The sequence below is a fragment of the Mauremys mutica genome, unplaced genomic scaffold (assembly GCF_020497125.1).
Source record: "Mauremys mutica isolate MM-2020 ecotype Southern unplaced genomic scaffold, ASM2049712v1 000298F_np12_obj, whole genome shotgun sequence".
Taxonomy (NCBI): Eukaryota; Metazoa; Chordata; order Testudines; family Geoemydidae; genus Mauremys; species Mauremys mutica.
The window spans coordinates 426,259-440,110 of NW_025422903.1; the positions used below are offsets into that span (position 1 = coordinate 426,259).

The 13,852-nt window shown below is 60.6% G+C and overlaps 2 protein-coding genes across 2 annotated transcripts; both read left to right on the forward strand.

The window, feature by feature from the left end:
• The first annotated feature begins 2,123 nt into the window (after positions 1-2,123).
• Positions 2,124-5,783, forward strand: LOC123357093 (protein FAM71C-like). Its single transcript, XM_045000404.1, has 7 exons — positions 2,124-2,385; positions 2,964-3,178; positions 3,276-3,457; positions 3,769-4,033; positions 4,423-4,718; positions 4,916-4,968; positions 5,549-5,783. The coding sequence occupies exons 2-7, from the start codon at positions 3,023-3,025 to the stop codon at positions 5,656-5,658; spliced, it is 1,062 nt and encodes a 353-aa protein (XP_044856339.1). The 5' UTR covers positions 2,124-2,385; positions 2,964-3,022; the 3' UTR covers positions 5,659-5,783.
• Positions 5,784-6,074: 291 nt separating this feature from the next.
• On the forward strand, positions 6,075-11,302 carry APEX2 (apurinic/apyrimidinic endodeoxyribonuclease 2). The gene is made up of 6 exons (XM_045000386.1): positions 6,075-6,191; positions 6,466-6,549; positions 6,666-6,852; positions 7,032-7,178; positions 10,201-10,270; positions 10,400-11,302. The coding sequence occupies exons 1-6, from the start codon at positions 6,083-6,085 to the stop codon at positions 11,300-11,302; spliced, it is 1,500 nt and encodes a 499-aa protein (XP_044856321.1). The 5' UTR covers positions 6,075-6,082.
• Positions 11,303-13,852: the final 2,550 nt, after the last annotated feature.

The window sequence follows — 13,852 nt, forward strand, 5'->3', positions numbered from 1 at the left end:
TAGTCCTGCAATTTCACTTTTGAGTTCCTTCAAAACTCGAGTGAATACTTATTACTGTTCAGTTTATCAGTTTGTTCCAAAGCCTCCTCTACTGACACCTCAATCTGGGACAGTTCCTCAGATTTGTGTCCTAAAAAGAACGGCTCAGGTTTGGGAATCCTCAGCTGTGAAGACCGATGCAAAGAATTCATGTAGTTTCTCCACAATGGCCTTATCGTCCTTGAGTGCTCCCTTAGCACCTCGAGCGGCCAGTGGCCCCACTGGTTGTTGAGCAGCTTCTGATGTACTTAGCAAATTTTTGTTTTTTTACTTTGGCGAATTGTTCCTCAAATTATTTTTTGCCCTTCCTCATGGTATATTTACCCTTCGTTTGCCGGAGTTCAGGCTCTTTATTTTCCTCACTAGGATTTAACTTCTGCTTTTTACATGAGGCCTTTTGGCCTCTCACTGTGTTTTACTTTGTTGGTTAACCACTGTGGCTCTTCTTTGGTTCTCTTACTATGTTTTCTAATGGGGGGAATAGGTTTAAGTTGAGTGTCTCTTATGGTGTCTTAGAAACGTTTCTATGCGGCTTGCAGGGATTTCACTCTTTGCAATGGACCTTTTTCATTTCTGTTTCCCCAAACCTTGTTTTTGTGTAGTTCCTCTTTCTGCAATTAAACGCCACAGTGTTGGGCTGCTGTGGTGCCTACCCTGCCACAGGGATGTTACATTTCATTATATTATGGTCACTGTTACCAAGCGGTCCAGCTCTACTCACCTCTTAGACCAGATCCCGTGCTCCACGGTGGGACTACATCAAGAATTGCCTCTTCTCTGGTGGGTTCCAGGCGTCGCCGCTCCAAGACACAGTCATTTCAGGTGTCAAACTTTATCTCTGCATCCTGTCCTGAGGTCACATGTACCCAGTCAAGGTGGGATAGTTGAAATCCCTCATTATTATTGAGTTTTTTATTTTAATAGCCTCTGTAATCTCCCTGAGCATTTCACTGTCACCATCCTGGGCAGTAATATATCCCTCTTGCTATATTCTTTATTTTCAAGCAGGGGATTACAATCCATAGAGATTCTAGGGTACAGTTTGATTCATTTAAGATATTCATTCAATTCTATGCTTTCTTTCACAGATAGTGTCACTTCCCCACCATGACCTGCTCTGTCCTTCTGATATATTTTGTACCCTGGTATTACTGTGTCCCACTGATCATCCTCATTCCACCAAGTTTCTGTGATGCCTATTATATTAATAGCCTCATTGAGTACAAGGCTCTAGTTCACCCATCTTCTTACTTAGACTTCTAGCATCTGTATATAAGCACTTTAAAAACGTGTCACTTTTAAGCTGTCTCCTATTTCATGATGGAATTGACTGGGTCTCTTTCATTGGCCTGTGTCTCATCTGATCTTACCTGTATTTTTATGATAGAGAATCTCCACTAATCCCTCTCCCCCCCCCCCCCCGGCCTGCCTTTGTCTGACCCAGGGGCTCCTCTGCACCTGTCGGCTTTGCTCCAGCCCTTAGAACCAAGTGCCAGCAATCCGGTTCCCGCGTGGTGGAGCGCATCCTTCCCCTCTCGGTTCCCCCTTTCCCCAAAGTTTCCCCAGTTCCTAAGGCCTCTAACCCCCTCCCCCCTACACCATCACCTCCTCCACGCAGTGAGACCGGGAGCCAGCTCAGGAAATGGGAGGGGGGGGGGGAGAGAAGCTAGTTCCTCTGCTCTGCTAGTACCTGACCACCACCCCCCAGCCCGGTTAGTGCCCCTCACTCCTGACTTGCAGCCCCTTAGGCATTTCCCCCCCCCCCGCTCTGCCATCTTAGCCCCAGGCCATGGAGTGGCAAGAGCTCGGTGTAGTGAGACGACGGGGGTGGGGGGCGAGACATTAATTCCCCCCACATCCCTGCCCCCACCCAAGTGCAGGGAACCAGGCTGGAACCTTAGGCACGCAGCCTCTGTCGCAGGGGGGGCGGAATGACCGCGCACATCAGCGCCATCTTGGTAGAGTCCGGGAAGGGCCGTCGCGCGGCCGCCATATGGGGTGTGGCGGATGAATACTCCGTGCGCGGGAAGAGGAAACAATGGGGCGCGTCCCGTGCGCCATCTTGGGTGTGGCGGATGAATACTCAGTGCGCGGGAAGAGAGACGCCATGTTGATTGTGTCGGAAACAATGGAGCGCGCGGACCGTGCGCCATCTTGGGTGTGGCCCTGCCACAGTGGGCGCTATTGAGGGGCCATCTTGGGTGTGGCACGTGCTAGATTGGCTCCCCCGGTATTATGTCATAGAGAGGAGCGTGACATCATAATTTCCCCTCGCCAGGCACAGGGAGGGGGGAAAGGGGTGGGGCCAGTGGGAGCTGGAGCCCGCCCCCTCTAGGGGCAGCAGAGGTGAGCCCCTCCCCTTCCTCTAAAATGGCTGCTACAGAGACACCCCCACCCCCACCCCAAAGGAGCAGAGGGGCTGGTCCCTCCCCTGCTGGATAACTGCCCCCCAGCGTGGGGAGGGGCGGGGCATGGGGCTAGGGGGCGGAGCTTGGAGCTCGGGAGGCGGAACTGGAGAGCAGAATGAAGCTGGGGGGGCGGGACTATTGGAAAGCCCGGAGCTGGGGGGGGGTTCAGAGCTGGGGGGGACATAAGGGAGGTGTCTCAAGATTGCTAGGAAATTTCCCACTGCTACAACCCTCCCACCCCCAAAACATTGTTGAGTGCGATACCCCCACCTCTACCAAAGTGGGGGGGGAGGCCAGGCACCTGGGGGTGCAGGACCAGCAGGGCTGGGGTGGGGGGTCTCAGCTTATACACACGGGGCCCAACACACACCAGGCAGCAAACAGAACCCAGGAGTCCTGGCTCCCAGTGCCCCCTGCTCTAACCCTCTGGACTCCCCTCCCAGAGCTGGGAAGAGAACCCAGGAGTCCTGGCTCTCCCCACCCCGCTCTAACCACTAGTCCCCCCTCCTCTCCCAGAGCCGGGGAGAGAACCCAGGCGTCCGGGCTCCCTCCCCCCGCTCTAGGCTGGTGAGAAGATGCACCAGGAGTTTGTGCTGCCGTATTACACGGCGGATTGCGACCAGGCGCGGGGGCTGATCAACACGGCCATGGGGCCCCTGCAGCGCCAGCTCCGGGCCGGCGAGTACGAGATCTTCCAGTACGCCCCCATCTTCGAGAGCGACTTCATACAGGTACCGGGGCTGGGGGCGGGGCTATGGGGCAGCGAACAGCTGGGGCCAAGCAGCTGAGGGGGAGGCACTAACCTGCCCCTCTACTCCCCACCCGCAGATCAGCAAGCGCGGGGAGGTGGTGGACGTGCACAATCGTGTCCGAGTGGTCACGGTGGGCGTGGCCTGCACAAGCCCCGCCCTCCTGGTGCCCAACGTGCTGCTGCTGGCCCGGCCTGTGGTCCCCTCCGAGGAGAGCCGGGGCCGCAGGGGCCCCCCTGCCAAAGCACTAGAGCTCACCAGGTGAGACACGCCCCCCCCCCCACCGCCATAAATGGTGCCCCTCACTCCTGACCCGCAGCCCCCTCCTAGCCCAGCCTCAGCCCTGCCGGTGCCCCTCACTCCCGACCTGCAGCCACCTCAGGCCCTGCTAGTGCCCCTCACTCCTGACCTGCAGCCCTGGGCTCCCCCCTCCCAGCCCTGACAGCGCCCCTCACTCCCGATCCGCAGCCCCTGCCAGCCCAGCCCCCTCCCCCCCCCCGGCCCCTCACTCCTAGGCCTAGGCTCCCCCACCTCAGTCCCTCCCGACCCACAGCCCTCTGCTGTCCCGGCAGGCTGCTCCCGCTGCGGTTTGTGAAGATCTCGGTGCACGACGGCGAGATGCTGCAGCTGCGGCTGAAGCTGGCCAGCGGCCGCTCGTTCTACCTGCAGCTCTGCCCCCAGGGCGACGCCCACTACGAGCTCTTCGACATGTGGGTGCAGATCATCAACCTCCTCCGGCCGCCCGCGGAGGGGAGCCACGGGGGACAGGCCCTGCCCGGAGACCCTGGGGCTTTCGGGGAACCCCTGCTCCAAGGCATCAGCCAGGACACTACCGGGGTGAGGCACCACCAGCTGCTCTGCTCCAGGCAGGGGGCTGGTGGTCAGAGCCGGGGGGGCTGGGAGCCAGGACACCTGGGTTCTCTCCCCGGCTCTGGGAGGGGAGTGGGGGCTGGTGGGTCAGAGCTGGGGGGCTGGGAGCCAGGACTCCTGGGTTCTCTCCCCAGCTCTGGGAGGGCAGTGGGGGCTGGTGGGTCAGAGCTGAGGGGGGCTGGGAGCCAGGACTCCTGGGTTCTCTCCCCAGCTCTGGGAGGGCAGTGGGGGCTGGTGGGTCAGAGCTGAGGGGGGCTGGGAGCCAGGACTCCTGGGTTCTCTCCCCAGCTCTGGGAGGGCAGTGGGGGCTGGTGGTTAGAGCAGGGAGCTATAACCCATTCCGTTGTCCTCCCCAGAGCCTGGAGTCGCTGGCCCCCGAGGAAGGGGGCCCGGATGCCTTGAGCATCTGCAGTCTCCGGACTCCCAGCCCCTCCCGGGATGACCCAGGGAGCTCGCGCAGCCGCACCCCCCCCAGCCTCAGCCCCTCACTGCCCCGCAAGCCACCCAGCGTGGGGAGGGGGTCGCAGCGGGGCGGGTCCACAGGGGAGCGCAGGAGCCAGTCTGAGTCGCCAGGGGGGTCACCGGCCCCCCAGGAGAGGAGTCAGGGCAGCCAGGGGAGCAGCCCCTCGAGCAAGAGGAAAGAGTCCAGCAGGTGATGGCGGGGGGACCAGGAAATTGGGATCTGGGGGGGTTGGGGCAATGGAAGGTGTCGGGCGTATGGGGTGGGGAGGCTGGGGGCGGAGATGGAGGGCCTGGGAGGTGGGGGGAAGGGGGGGAGGATGGAGGGCCTGGGAGGTGGGGGGAGGCCTGGGGGGATCCCAGCATCTCATCGTCTCGTTTCGTTTCCAGGCGGGCGGATCGAGGGGGGGGAGCCAGACAGAGCAAATCATCGCAGAGCCGGGGTAAGAGCCAGACACAGGCCGGGGAGGGTGCCCCCCCCCCCCCGTGTGACAGCCCCTAGCCCAGCCCCTGCGGCCCGAGCCCAGGGCGCCCCGTCTGGCCGTCCCTCTGGGGCCTCGGGTGGCCAACTTCCTAATGGCACAAAACCACAGACCTGGTCCCTTGCTCCGCCCCCTGCCCCGCCCCTTCTCCGGAGCCCCGCCCCCATTCACTGCCGCTCGCTCGCTGTCACCGGGCTGGGGCTGGCGGCCACTTCTGGGGAGCGGTGCTGGGCCCTGGAGCCTCCCTTAGCCCTGCTGCGCCGCCGACCGCAGCCGCCAGGGGCCCTTTTCGACGGGGCGTTCTGGTCGTCCGCGCGGGGCCACGTTCCCCCCCCCCCCAGCCCGACGCCAGGCCCCCCCAGCCCGACGCCAGGCCCCCCCAGCCTGACACCGGCCCCCCCCAGCCCGACGCCAGGCCCCCCCAGCCCGACGCCAGGCCCCCCCAGCCTGACACCGGCCCCCCCCAGCCCGACGCCGGCCCCCCCCAGCCCGACGCCAGGCCCCCCCAGCCTGACGCCGGCCGTTCTCGCCCCGCCCGCAGGCAGGAAGCCCGGCCGGATCCTGTCGCTGGTGAAGTCTCTGTCCCGCATGAGCCTGAGTCGGGGCGACGGCCGGAGCCGCCCCCCCAAGGACAAGAAGAAGAGGCGCTGACGGCTGCTGGGGGAGGAGCCAGCTGCACGTGGGAGGAGCCAGTAGAGAAGGGGGCGGGGCATGGTGGAGAAAGGGGCGGGGCCTCCTGGGGCAATTGGGGGAGGAGCCTGCCTGAAAGCCCAATAAAGTCTCTGTTACCAGCAAGGGGCGTGGTCCTGAGGGGGAGGAGCTACCCCATGGGGCGTGGCCAAAGGGGGCGCGGCTCTGGCAGCAGGCACCCGAGGGGTGTGTCCAGGGCATGGGGGCGGGGCCACGGCTCGGAAGCGGGAGCTCTGAGCGTTCCTAGTCTCCTCCCGGTCCTCCGAGCATCACTTCCGGTGCGGAGCGGAAGTGGTGCGTAGCGTGGCGGAAGTGAAGTTAGTTAAGGGGGTTGCGGGGCGGAAGTGACGCGGGCGGCGTTTCCGCGCGGCGGGCGGGGTGGGGGATGCGGCTGCTGAGCTGGAACGTGGCCGGGCTCCGGGCCGGGCCGGGCCCCGCGGGGCTCGGGGCGCTGGGCGGGGACGTGATCTGCCTACAGGAGACCCGCGTCACGCGTGAGCGGGGTCAGGGGTCACGGGGGCGGGGTCAGGGCAAGGGTCAGGGGTCACAGGGGCTGGGTCAGGGCAAGGGGTCACAGGGAAGGGAGCAGGGGTCAAAGGGCAGGGCTTGGGGCGGGAGGTCCAGTGGGGCAGGGGTCACAGGGCATGGCCAGTGAAGTAGTGATGGCAGGGGGGGTCAGAGGTCAATGAGCAGGACCAGCGATGGGGGTCAGAGGGCACCGCGCACAAGGGGGCCCAGCCTGACCCCACGGTGACCCCGTGTCCCCAGGGGACCTGCTGGCGGAGCCGCTGGCCATGGTGGACGGCTACAACTCCTACTTCAGCTTCTGCCGCACCCGGAGCGGCTACTCAGGTAACGGGGGAGAGCTTGGGACCCAGGCGTCCGGGCCCCCAGCCCCACCCCACTCCCAGAGCCGGGGCTGGCACCGGACTCCTGGGTTCTCTCTCGCTCTTTCTCCCCCCAACCAGGTGTGGCGACCTTCTGTAAGGACAGTGCCACCCCGCTGGCAGCGGAGGAGGGGCTCTCCGGGCTCCTGGCCCGGCCCGGGGAGGGCGGCGCCGTGGGGTGTTATGGAGACCTAGGGGCCTTCACGCCCCAGGAGCTGAAGGCGCTGGACAGCGAGGGGCGCGCGGTGATCACCCAGCACTGCATACGGTGAGGGACATCCTAGGGCCGTGTCCCCGAGGATTGTGGGGTGAGGAGCTGTGGGCCCACAGAGTGCTGGGTTGGGGAGGGCAGGGAGCCAGGTGTGGGGGGATGGTTGTTGGCTGGGGGGGCGCAGATGCCAGCCTAACACAACCCCCCAATGTGTTTTCTGCCTTCTCCCCCCGCAGGACATCGGCACAGCAGGAGACCACCCTGACGGTGATCAATGTGTACTGCCCACGGGCTGACCCCCAGCGCCCCGAGCGCGCCGCCTACCAGGCATCCTTCTACCAGCTGCTGCAGGGCCGGGCCGAGGCGCTGCTGAGAGACGGGGGGTACGTACCCTGCCCCCAAATCCCTGACACCCCCCAACCTGGGCCAAGGTGCTGCTGAGAGATCGTATCCCCCTCAGTCTCCCCTGACCCCATCAACCCAAACCCAACACCTCTTGAAGCCAGAGGGTCCAGGCCGCGCCCCCCCCCCCATCTCCATGTGACCCCCCTCCCGCACCGAGGTCTTGTCTCTCCATCACCCTCCTCAGAGCCCCTCCTGAGACTAGAGATCTCCCCTCCATCTGGCGTGCTGCCCCCATCCTCTCATTGCCTGAGCTCATCATTTGCAGATGATACCAAACTGGGAGGGATTGCAACTGCTTTGGAGGACAGGGTCATAATTCAAAATGATCTGGATCGGGGTAGGCAATGGCACGCGAGCTGATTTTCAGTGGCACTCACACTGCCCAGGTCCTGGCCACCAGTCGGGGGGGGGGGGGGGGGGGCTCTGCATTTTAATTTAATTTTAAATGAAGCTTCTTAACCTTTTTAAAAACATTATTTACTTTACATACAATAATAGTTTAGTTATATATTATAGACTTATAGAAAGAGACCTTCTAAAAACATTAAAATGTATGACTGGCACGCAAAACCTTAAATGAGAGTGAATAAATGAAGACTCGGCCCAGCACTTCTGAAAGGCTGCTGACCCCTGACCTGGACAAATTGGAGAAATGGTCTGAGGTAAACAGGATGAAGTTTAACAAAAACAAATGCAAAGTGCTCCCCTTAGGAAGGAACAATCAGTTCCACACATGCAGAATGGGAAGAGACTGTCTAGGAAGGAGTACGGCAGAAAGGGATCTAGGGGTTCTAGTGGACCACAAGCTAAATATGAGTCAACAGTGCGATGCTGTTGCAAAAAAAGCAAACGTGATTCTGGGGTGCATTAACAGGTGTGTTGTGAGCACGACACGAGAAGTGATTCTTCCGCTCTGCTCCGCGCTGGTTAGGCCTCAGCTGGAGTATTGTGTCCAGTTCCGGGCACCGCATTTCAAGAAAGATGTGGAGAGGGTCCAGAGAAGAGCAACAAGAATGATTAAAGGTCTAGAGAACATGAGCTACGAAGGAGGCTGAAAGAATTGGGTTTGTTCAGTCTGGAGAAGAGGAGACTGAGAGGGGACATGAGAGCAGTTTTCAAGTACATAAAAGGTTGTTACAAGGAGGAGGGAGATAAATTGTTCTTCTTAACCTCTAAGGATAGAACAAGCAGCAACGGGCTTAAACTGCAGCCAGGGAGGTTTAGGTTGGACATTAGGAAAAAGTTCCTAACTGTCAGGGTGGGTAAACACTGGAATAAATTGCCTAGGGAGGGTGTGGAATCTCCATCTCTGGAGATATTTAAGAGCAGGTTAGAGAAATGTCCATCTGGGATGGTCTAGACCAGGCCTGCACAGCATATGGCCCGCAGGCCGCATGCGGCCCGTGGAGCCTCACTGTGCGGCCCGCGGGGGGATTCTAAATCTCCCGCACACGGCGCTCTGCGGGCAGCCCAGAGCCCTTTGAATCCCTGCCGTGGCCGGGAATCAGAGGGCTCTGCGCTGCCCGCAGGGGCAGGGAGACCAGAGCCCTTCGAATCCCAGCCCCTGTCCGCTGATTGCCCCCTCCCCAGACCCCTGCCCAACTGCCCCCCAGGACCCCCACCCCCTATCTAAGCACCACTGGTCCTTGTCCCCCAATTACCCCCTCCCGAGACCCCTGCCCCTAACTGCCCCTTGGGACCCCAGCCCCTATCTAAGCCTCCCTTCTCCTTGTCCCCAACTGCCCCCTCCTGAGACCCCACCCAACTTCCCCCCAGGACCCCACCCCCTACCTGTCCCCTGATAAACCTCCTGGACTCCCATGCCTATCCAATTGCTGCCTGTCCCCTGACTGCCCCCCGGAACCCCCTACCCCTTCTCCAACCCCCAAACCGCTTACTGTGCCACTCAGACCAGCGTGTCTGGCTCCGTGCAGCTCCAGACAGTGGCTGCCCCATGGAGCCCACAGCCCTCTCCCACCCCCAGCACCTGCCTTCCAGATTTGAACACCTCAAAATTCAGGAGTGCTCAAGCTCGGTTTGGGCAGCTTTTACTTCATTTCTCCCAAATCAAATATACTGATCCACTGTAACTTGCTGTAGAATAAAATTGAGCAAGAAATGCTTATTAGCACTGGAATTGCTATTTTCAACAGCCATTGCCTTTTTGTTTGTTTCAGCAAGACAGTGAGATTGCATTGGCAAATTCCCCATAGAAAGAGAGAGTGGAACAAAAGAATAATAAAGGCACCTCAACTTTTCCTCATTTATGGAGGACAGTCTCATAATATGCATCCAGATCTCCTCCAATCACACACGCTGAAAATTGTTCCACTTTACTGCAGCTCTGTAATCATACGGGAACCAATCCTGTCTGTGTTTTGTGCACATCCAAAATTCCGGCTGAATGACCCGCCCTGGGAGTGAGTTACCAGTGACCCAGGGCTGGGGCAGCAGGAGGTGGGGGGGGGGCACTGGTGGGCAGCAGGGGGGTACAGGGGGGAGCCCAGGGCTGGGACGGGGGGGGCAGCCAAATTTTTTTTTGCTTGGGGCAGCAAAAAACCTAGAGCCGGCCCTGCCGGGTTCCCCCAGCCACCGGAGCCCCGGGCCCTTTAATTTGACCCTGAGGGCCCCCAGCTAAAGAGGTGGCTGGGAGCCTGGTTGATTTAAAATCAAGTATCACCTCCCCACCCCCAACCTTCCTTTTTGGCCCACAGCTGTTTTGGTGGGGCGGCGCTGGGGAAGGAGGGTTTGTTTCCGCAGGGCTGGGCGGCCCTGGGGCGGGGTGTTTCCTCGGGCCGGGAGGTTTTGGCCTCAGCTGTTTTCTTTGGAGGAATGTGGCCCTCGCCGCTGCCGCTTTATGAGTTGTGCAGGCCTGGGCTAGACAGGATTTGGTCCTGCCAGGAGGGCAGGGGACTGGACTCGATGACTTCTCGAGGTCCCTTCCAGTCCTAGAGTCTAGGAATCCCTCCTGACTCCCCAGCCCCATTTTTTGTCTTCCAGGCACGTTGTGATCTTGGGGGACATCAACACGTCGCATCGGCCCATCGACCACTGTGAGCCAGGGGACCCGGTTAGTGCCCCTCGAATCTGGGGGGGGATGGGGAGCCAGGACTCCTGGGTTCTCTCCCCAGCTCTGGGAGGGGGGTGAAGAGGTTGTTTGTCCACTTTCCACTGACTCTCCCCTCCCTCCCTCCCGCAGGAGGCGTTCCGGGAGCACCCAGGCCGGCGCTGGCTGGACGGGTTCCTGTGGGCACCAGATGGGCCCCCCGGGCAGGGGCTCTTCGTCGACACCTTCCGCCTGCTGCACCCCAGCCAGCCGTACGCCTTCACCTGCTGGCGCATCGACACCGGCGCCCGGCTCACCAACCATGGCACGCGGCTAGACTACGTCCTGGCCGACCGGGCCCTGGCGCTGGCCGAGCTGCGGGATGCCCGCATCCTGCCCGACGTGCCCGGCTCTGACCACTGCCCGGTGCTGGCCGAGCTGGCAGCCACTTTCCTGCCAGCGCCCCGCTGCCCCTCGCTCTGCACCCGCCACATGCCTGAATTCGCCGGCACCCAGCAGACGCTGAGCCGCTTCCTGGTCAGGGTGGAGCGGGGAGCGGGGGCCACAGGCGGCCCTGGGATGTGTCGGGGGGCAGGGGTGAGGCCAGGGTGCTCTGCACGGAGGGGGAGACGCTCGCCCAGGGGGCAAGGGGACCTGCTGAGGTATTTCAGAGCCGCACAGGGCCAGCTGGGGACAGGCACAGGCCAGGCCGGACAAGAGTCGTCAGACCACAATGCCTCAGGGCACGGGACACAGGAACTGGCCCAGGATGCGCTGGGGCAGACAGGACAAGAGGCAGCCCACAATGCACCAGGGCAGGGCAGACCACAGGCAGCGCCCAGCAGCACAGCCCAGTGGCGCATGGTGCTGCGTGGCCCGACTCCCCCGCCCTGCTGCCCGGCCCATGGGGAGCCCTGTGCCCTGCGAACTGTCCGCAAACCAGGCCCCAACCGCGGGCGGCGTTTCTACGTCTGTGCCCGGCCCCCAGGGCGCCCCAGTGACCCCAGGGCCCGCTGCGACTTCTTCCGCTGGGCTGGGGAGCAGGGGCGCTCCTGAGCGACCCTGTGGGAAGGAGTCCTTCCCATTAGAATTGCTGGGGAGCCCAGGCTCCTGGGTTTAAACCTACCACAGTGTCTTTCTAAATAAAGATGCTGAAAGATGAAAGACACTGGGGGGGTGGCGGCCTTCACATGTTAGGTGGGAATGTTCTTGTCGAGTTACAGTGAATCGCCCTGCCTTGCTCATGCTACTGGCCCCTATTTGAGAGGAGTGTTCAGTTCACTAGGAACAGTTGGCCAGGTTTATAAATCTGTGGCCCTGTCATTGGGCTGCCAGCTTCTGGTGCACAGCTAGACTTTTAATGCTGACATAAAGCAAAGTCTAGCTCATTACAAAAGTGAAATCCCTACATGAGCACCTCTAGATGGAAATTATGACCCTTTACAACACACCAGGGTGGGTGTGTTGTAATATTCTTTACTGCCCCAACAGCCTGTTTGCTTTTTTTGATGGGCTCTGCACACACCACAGGAACATCTTCAGAGCACTGTATCCACTCCACAATGACTCAAAGATCATTTTCTTGACGCTGTAGGTAAACTAGCCCCTCCCCCCCCCCCCCATCAGATCATATGTATAGTTGGGGTTATTTTTCCCCCAATGTGCAGGACTTGACATTTATTGAAGTGTGGTCACTAGAGGAGGTTTTGGAATTAATTGATAAACCTCAACATTAACAAGTCACCGGGCGGGACCAGATGGCATTGGCATTCATTCACCCAAGAGTTCTGAAAGAACTCAAATGTGAAGTTGCAGAACTATTAACTAAGGTTTGTAACCTGTCCTTTAAATCGGCTTCGGTACCGATATGCATAAACTGATATAGGATTGGTCCTAGGACTGACCCTTGGGGAACAGTGAGGTGGCAATGTTTGATAATACAAAACTACTCAAGAAAGCAAGCAAACAGGACAGGATGTTAGGAATCATTAAAAAGGGGATAGCGACTAAGACTGAGACTATATTCTTGCCCTCATATAAATCCATGGTACGCCCACATCTTGAATACTATGTACAGATGTGGTCGCCTCACCTCAAAAAAGATATTCTAGCACTAGAAAAGGTTCAGAAAAGAGCAACTAAAATGATTAGGGGGTTTAGAGAGGGTCCCATATGAGGAATGAGGAAAGGACTCTTCAGCTTGGAAAAGAGACATGATAAAGGTCTATAAAATCATGAGCATACAAGATAATAGGCAGCAGGTTTAAAACAAATAAAAGGAAGTTGTTCTTCACGCAGCGCACAGTCAACTTGTGGAACTCCCTGCCTGAGGAGGTTGTGAAGGCCGGGACTGTAACAATGTTTAAAAGGGGTTGGCCACTGTCAGCAGACAGATACTGGGCTGGATGGACCTTTGGTCTGACCCGGTACGGCCGTTCTTATGTAGATCGGATCCTTCTGAAGTTCTTCACTATCTTGGGCAGGTCAGTATCAGCTGCAGGCAGCCAAGGACTCCCAGGCTCCTGCCTTGGTGCGAAGAAAGAAGCGGGTCTGGCGCCACCACCCCTGATTTACTGCGGGAGGATGAACCCGGCAGCGGCGGGGGCGTGTTCGCGGCTTCGGACCCACCGGCCCCGCGTCTGCTGCGAAACAAGAAACATGGAGCCGTTGGTCCCACCCAGGACAGAGCCCAGCTCCCCCCCACCCCGCCTGGAGCCAGGCCCCACGTGCCCAAGCCGGGCCCGCACCCCGCGAGAGCCGAGCTGGTCCGGTCCGGTCCGGTCGCCGCCCCGCCCCCGCCAGAGGCAGCAGCGGCCCGGAGCCGGGTCCCAGCCGGAGCCCCGCCCCCAGCCTCACCTCCCGGACGCCGGGGTCCCTCCGGCCCGTCCCGGCCGCTCCCTCCCTCCCCTGCTCCGGATGCAGCAGCAGCCGCCGCTCCCCGCGCGGGGGCCGCACCCGCTTTTATACCCCGCCGCGCTCCATTGGCCGGGCCGGACCAGCCGCGCATGCGCCCTTCGGCCCGGGCGAGGGCCGCGGCTCGTCAGAGCGGCCGCCAGGTGGCGTCAGAGCCTTAGAAAGGCGCCGCCCCCCCATTGCTCCTCATCTGGACCCCCCCCCATGCACCCAGCCCCCCCCCCCAGACACTGGGATCCTGCCTGGCCCCGGGGGGCAGGGCCCCAGGGTGGTTCTGGGTCAGGGTCGGAGGCAGCCCCCCCCCCACCCAATCTGGGGGCAGAGGGTGAACCCCCACCTTGGTGCAGCCGGGGGTGGGGGCTCCCCCCTGCCAGGCTGCAGCCTCGGCCTGGATTTGATTGACAAATAAAAGTGGCCAAATGTTCAAATATTGGGCACGGAATTTGTAACGTTTTGGTGCTGAATGGCCCCTGCGGCCCCCCCCCCCCCCCCAGTAACACTTGTCCCGTATTGTTGTAAAATGTGTGTAGGAGACGGCGCGGCGCAACCCAGGCCTGGTCCGTGCGACGTCAGCAGGGGACTGGCGTCGCTGGCGCTGTCTCTGGAGTCGTTGGTAAAACCAGGCCCGTGGTCCCCACCTGTTACCAACCCGGGCGCCCCTTTCACTGGAACATCAGGTCTCGCGAACCCCCC

Excerpts from the sequence above, each read along its gene's own strand:
- APEX2 (XM_045000386.1), top strand. The coding sequence starts at position 6,083 with ATGCGGCTGCTGAGCTGGAACGTGGCCGGGCTCCGGGCCGGGCCGGGC. Across the intron at positions 6,853-7,031 it reads ATCACCCAGCACTGCATACG|GACATCGGCACAGCAGGAGA; the intron begins GTGAGGGACATC and ends CTCCCCCCGCAG. Across the intron at positions 10,271-10,399 it reads ACTGTGAGCCAGGGGACCCG|GAGGCGTTCCGGGAGCACCC; the intron begins GTTAGTGCCCCT and ends TCCCTCCCGCAG.
- LOC123357093 (XM_045000404.1), top strand. The coding sequence starts at position 3,023 with ATGCACCAGGAGTTTGTGCTGCCGTATTACACGGCGGATTGCGACCAG. Across the intron at positions 4,034-4,422 it reads TCAGCCAGGACACTACCGGG|AGCCTGGAGTCGCTGGCCCC; the intron begins GTGAGGCACCAC and ends TGTCCTCCCCAG. Across the intron at positions 4,969-5,548 it reads CAAATCATCGCAGAGCCGGG|GCAGGAAGCCCGGCCGGATC; the intron begins GTAAGAGCCAGA and ends CCCCGCCCGCAG.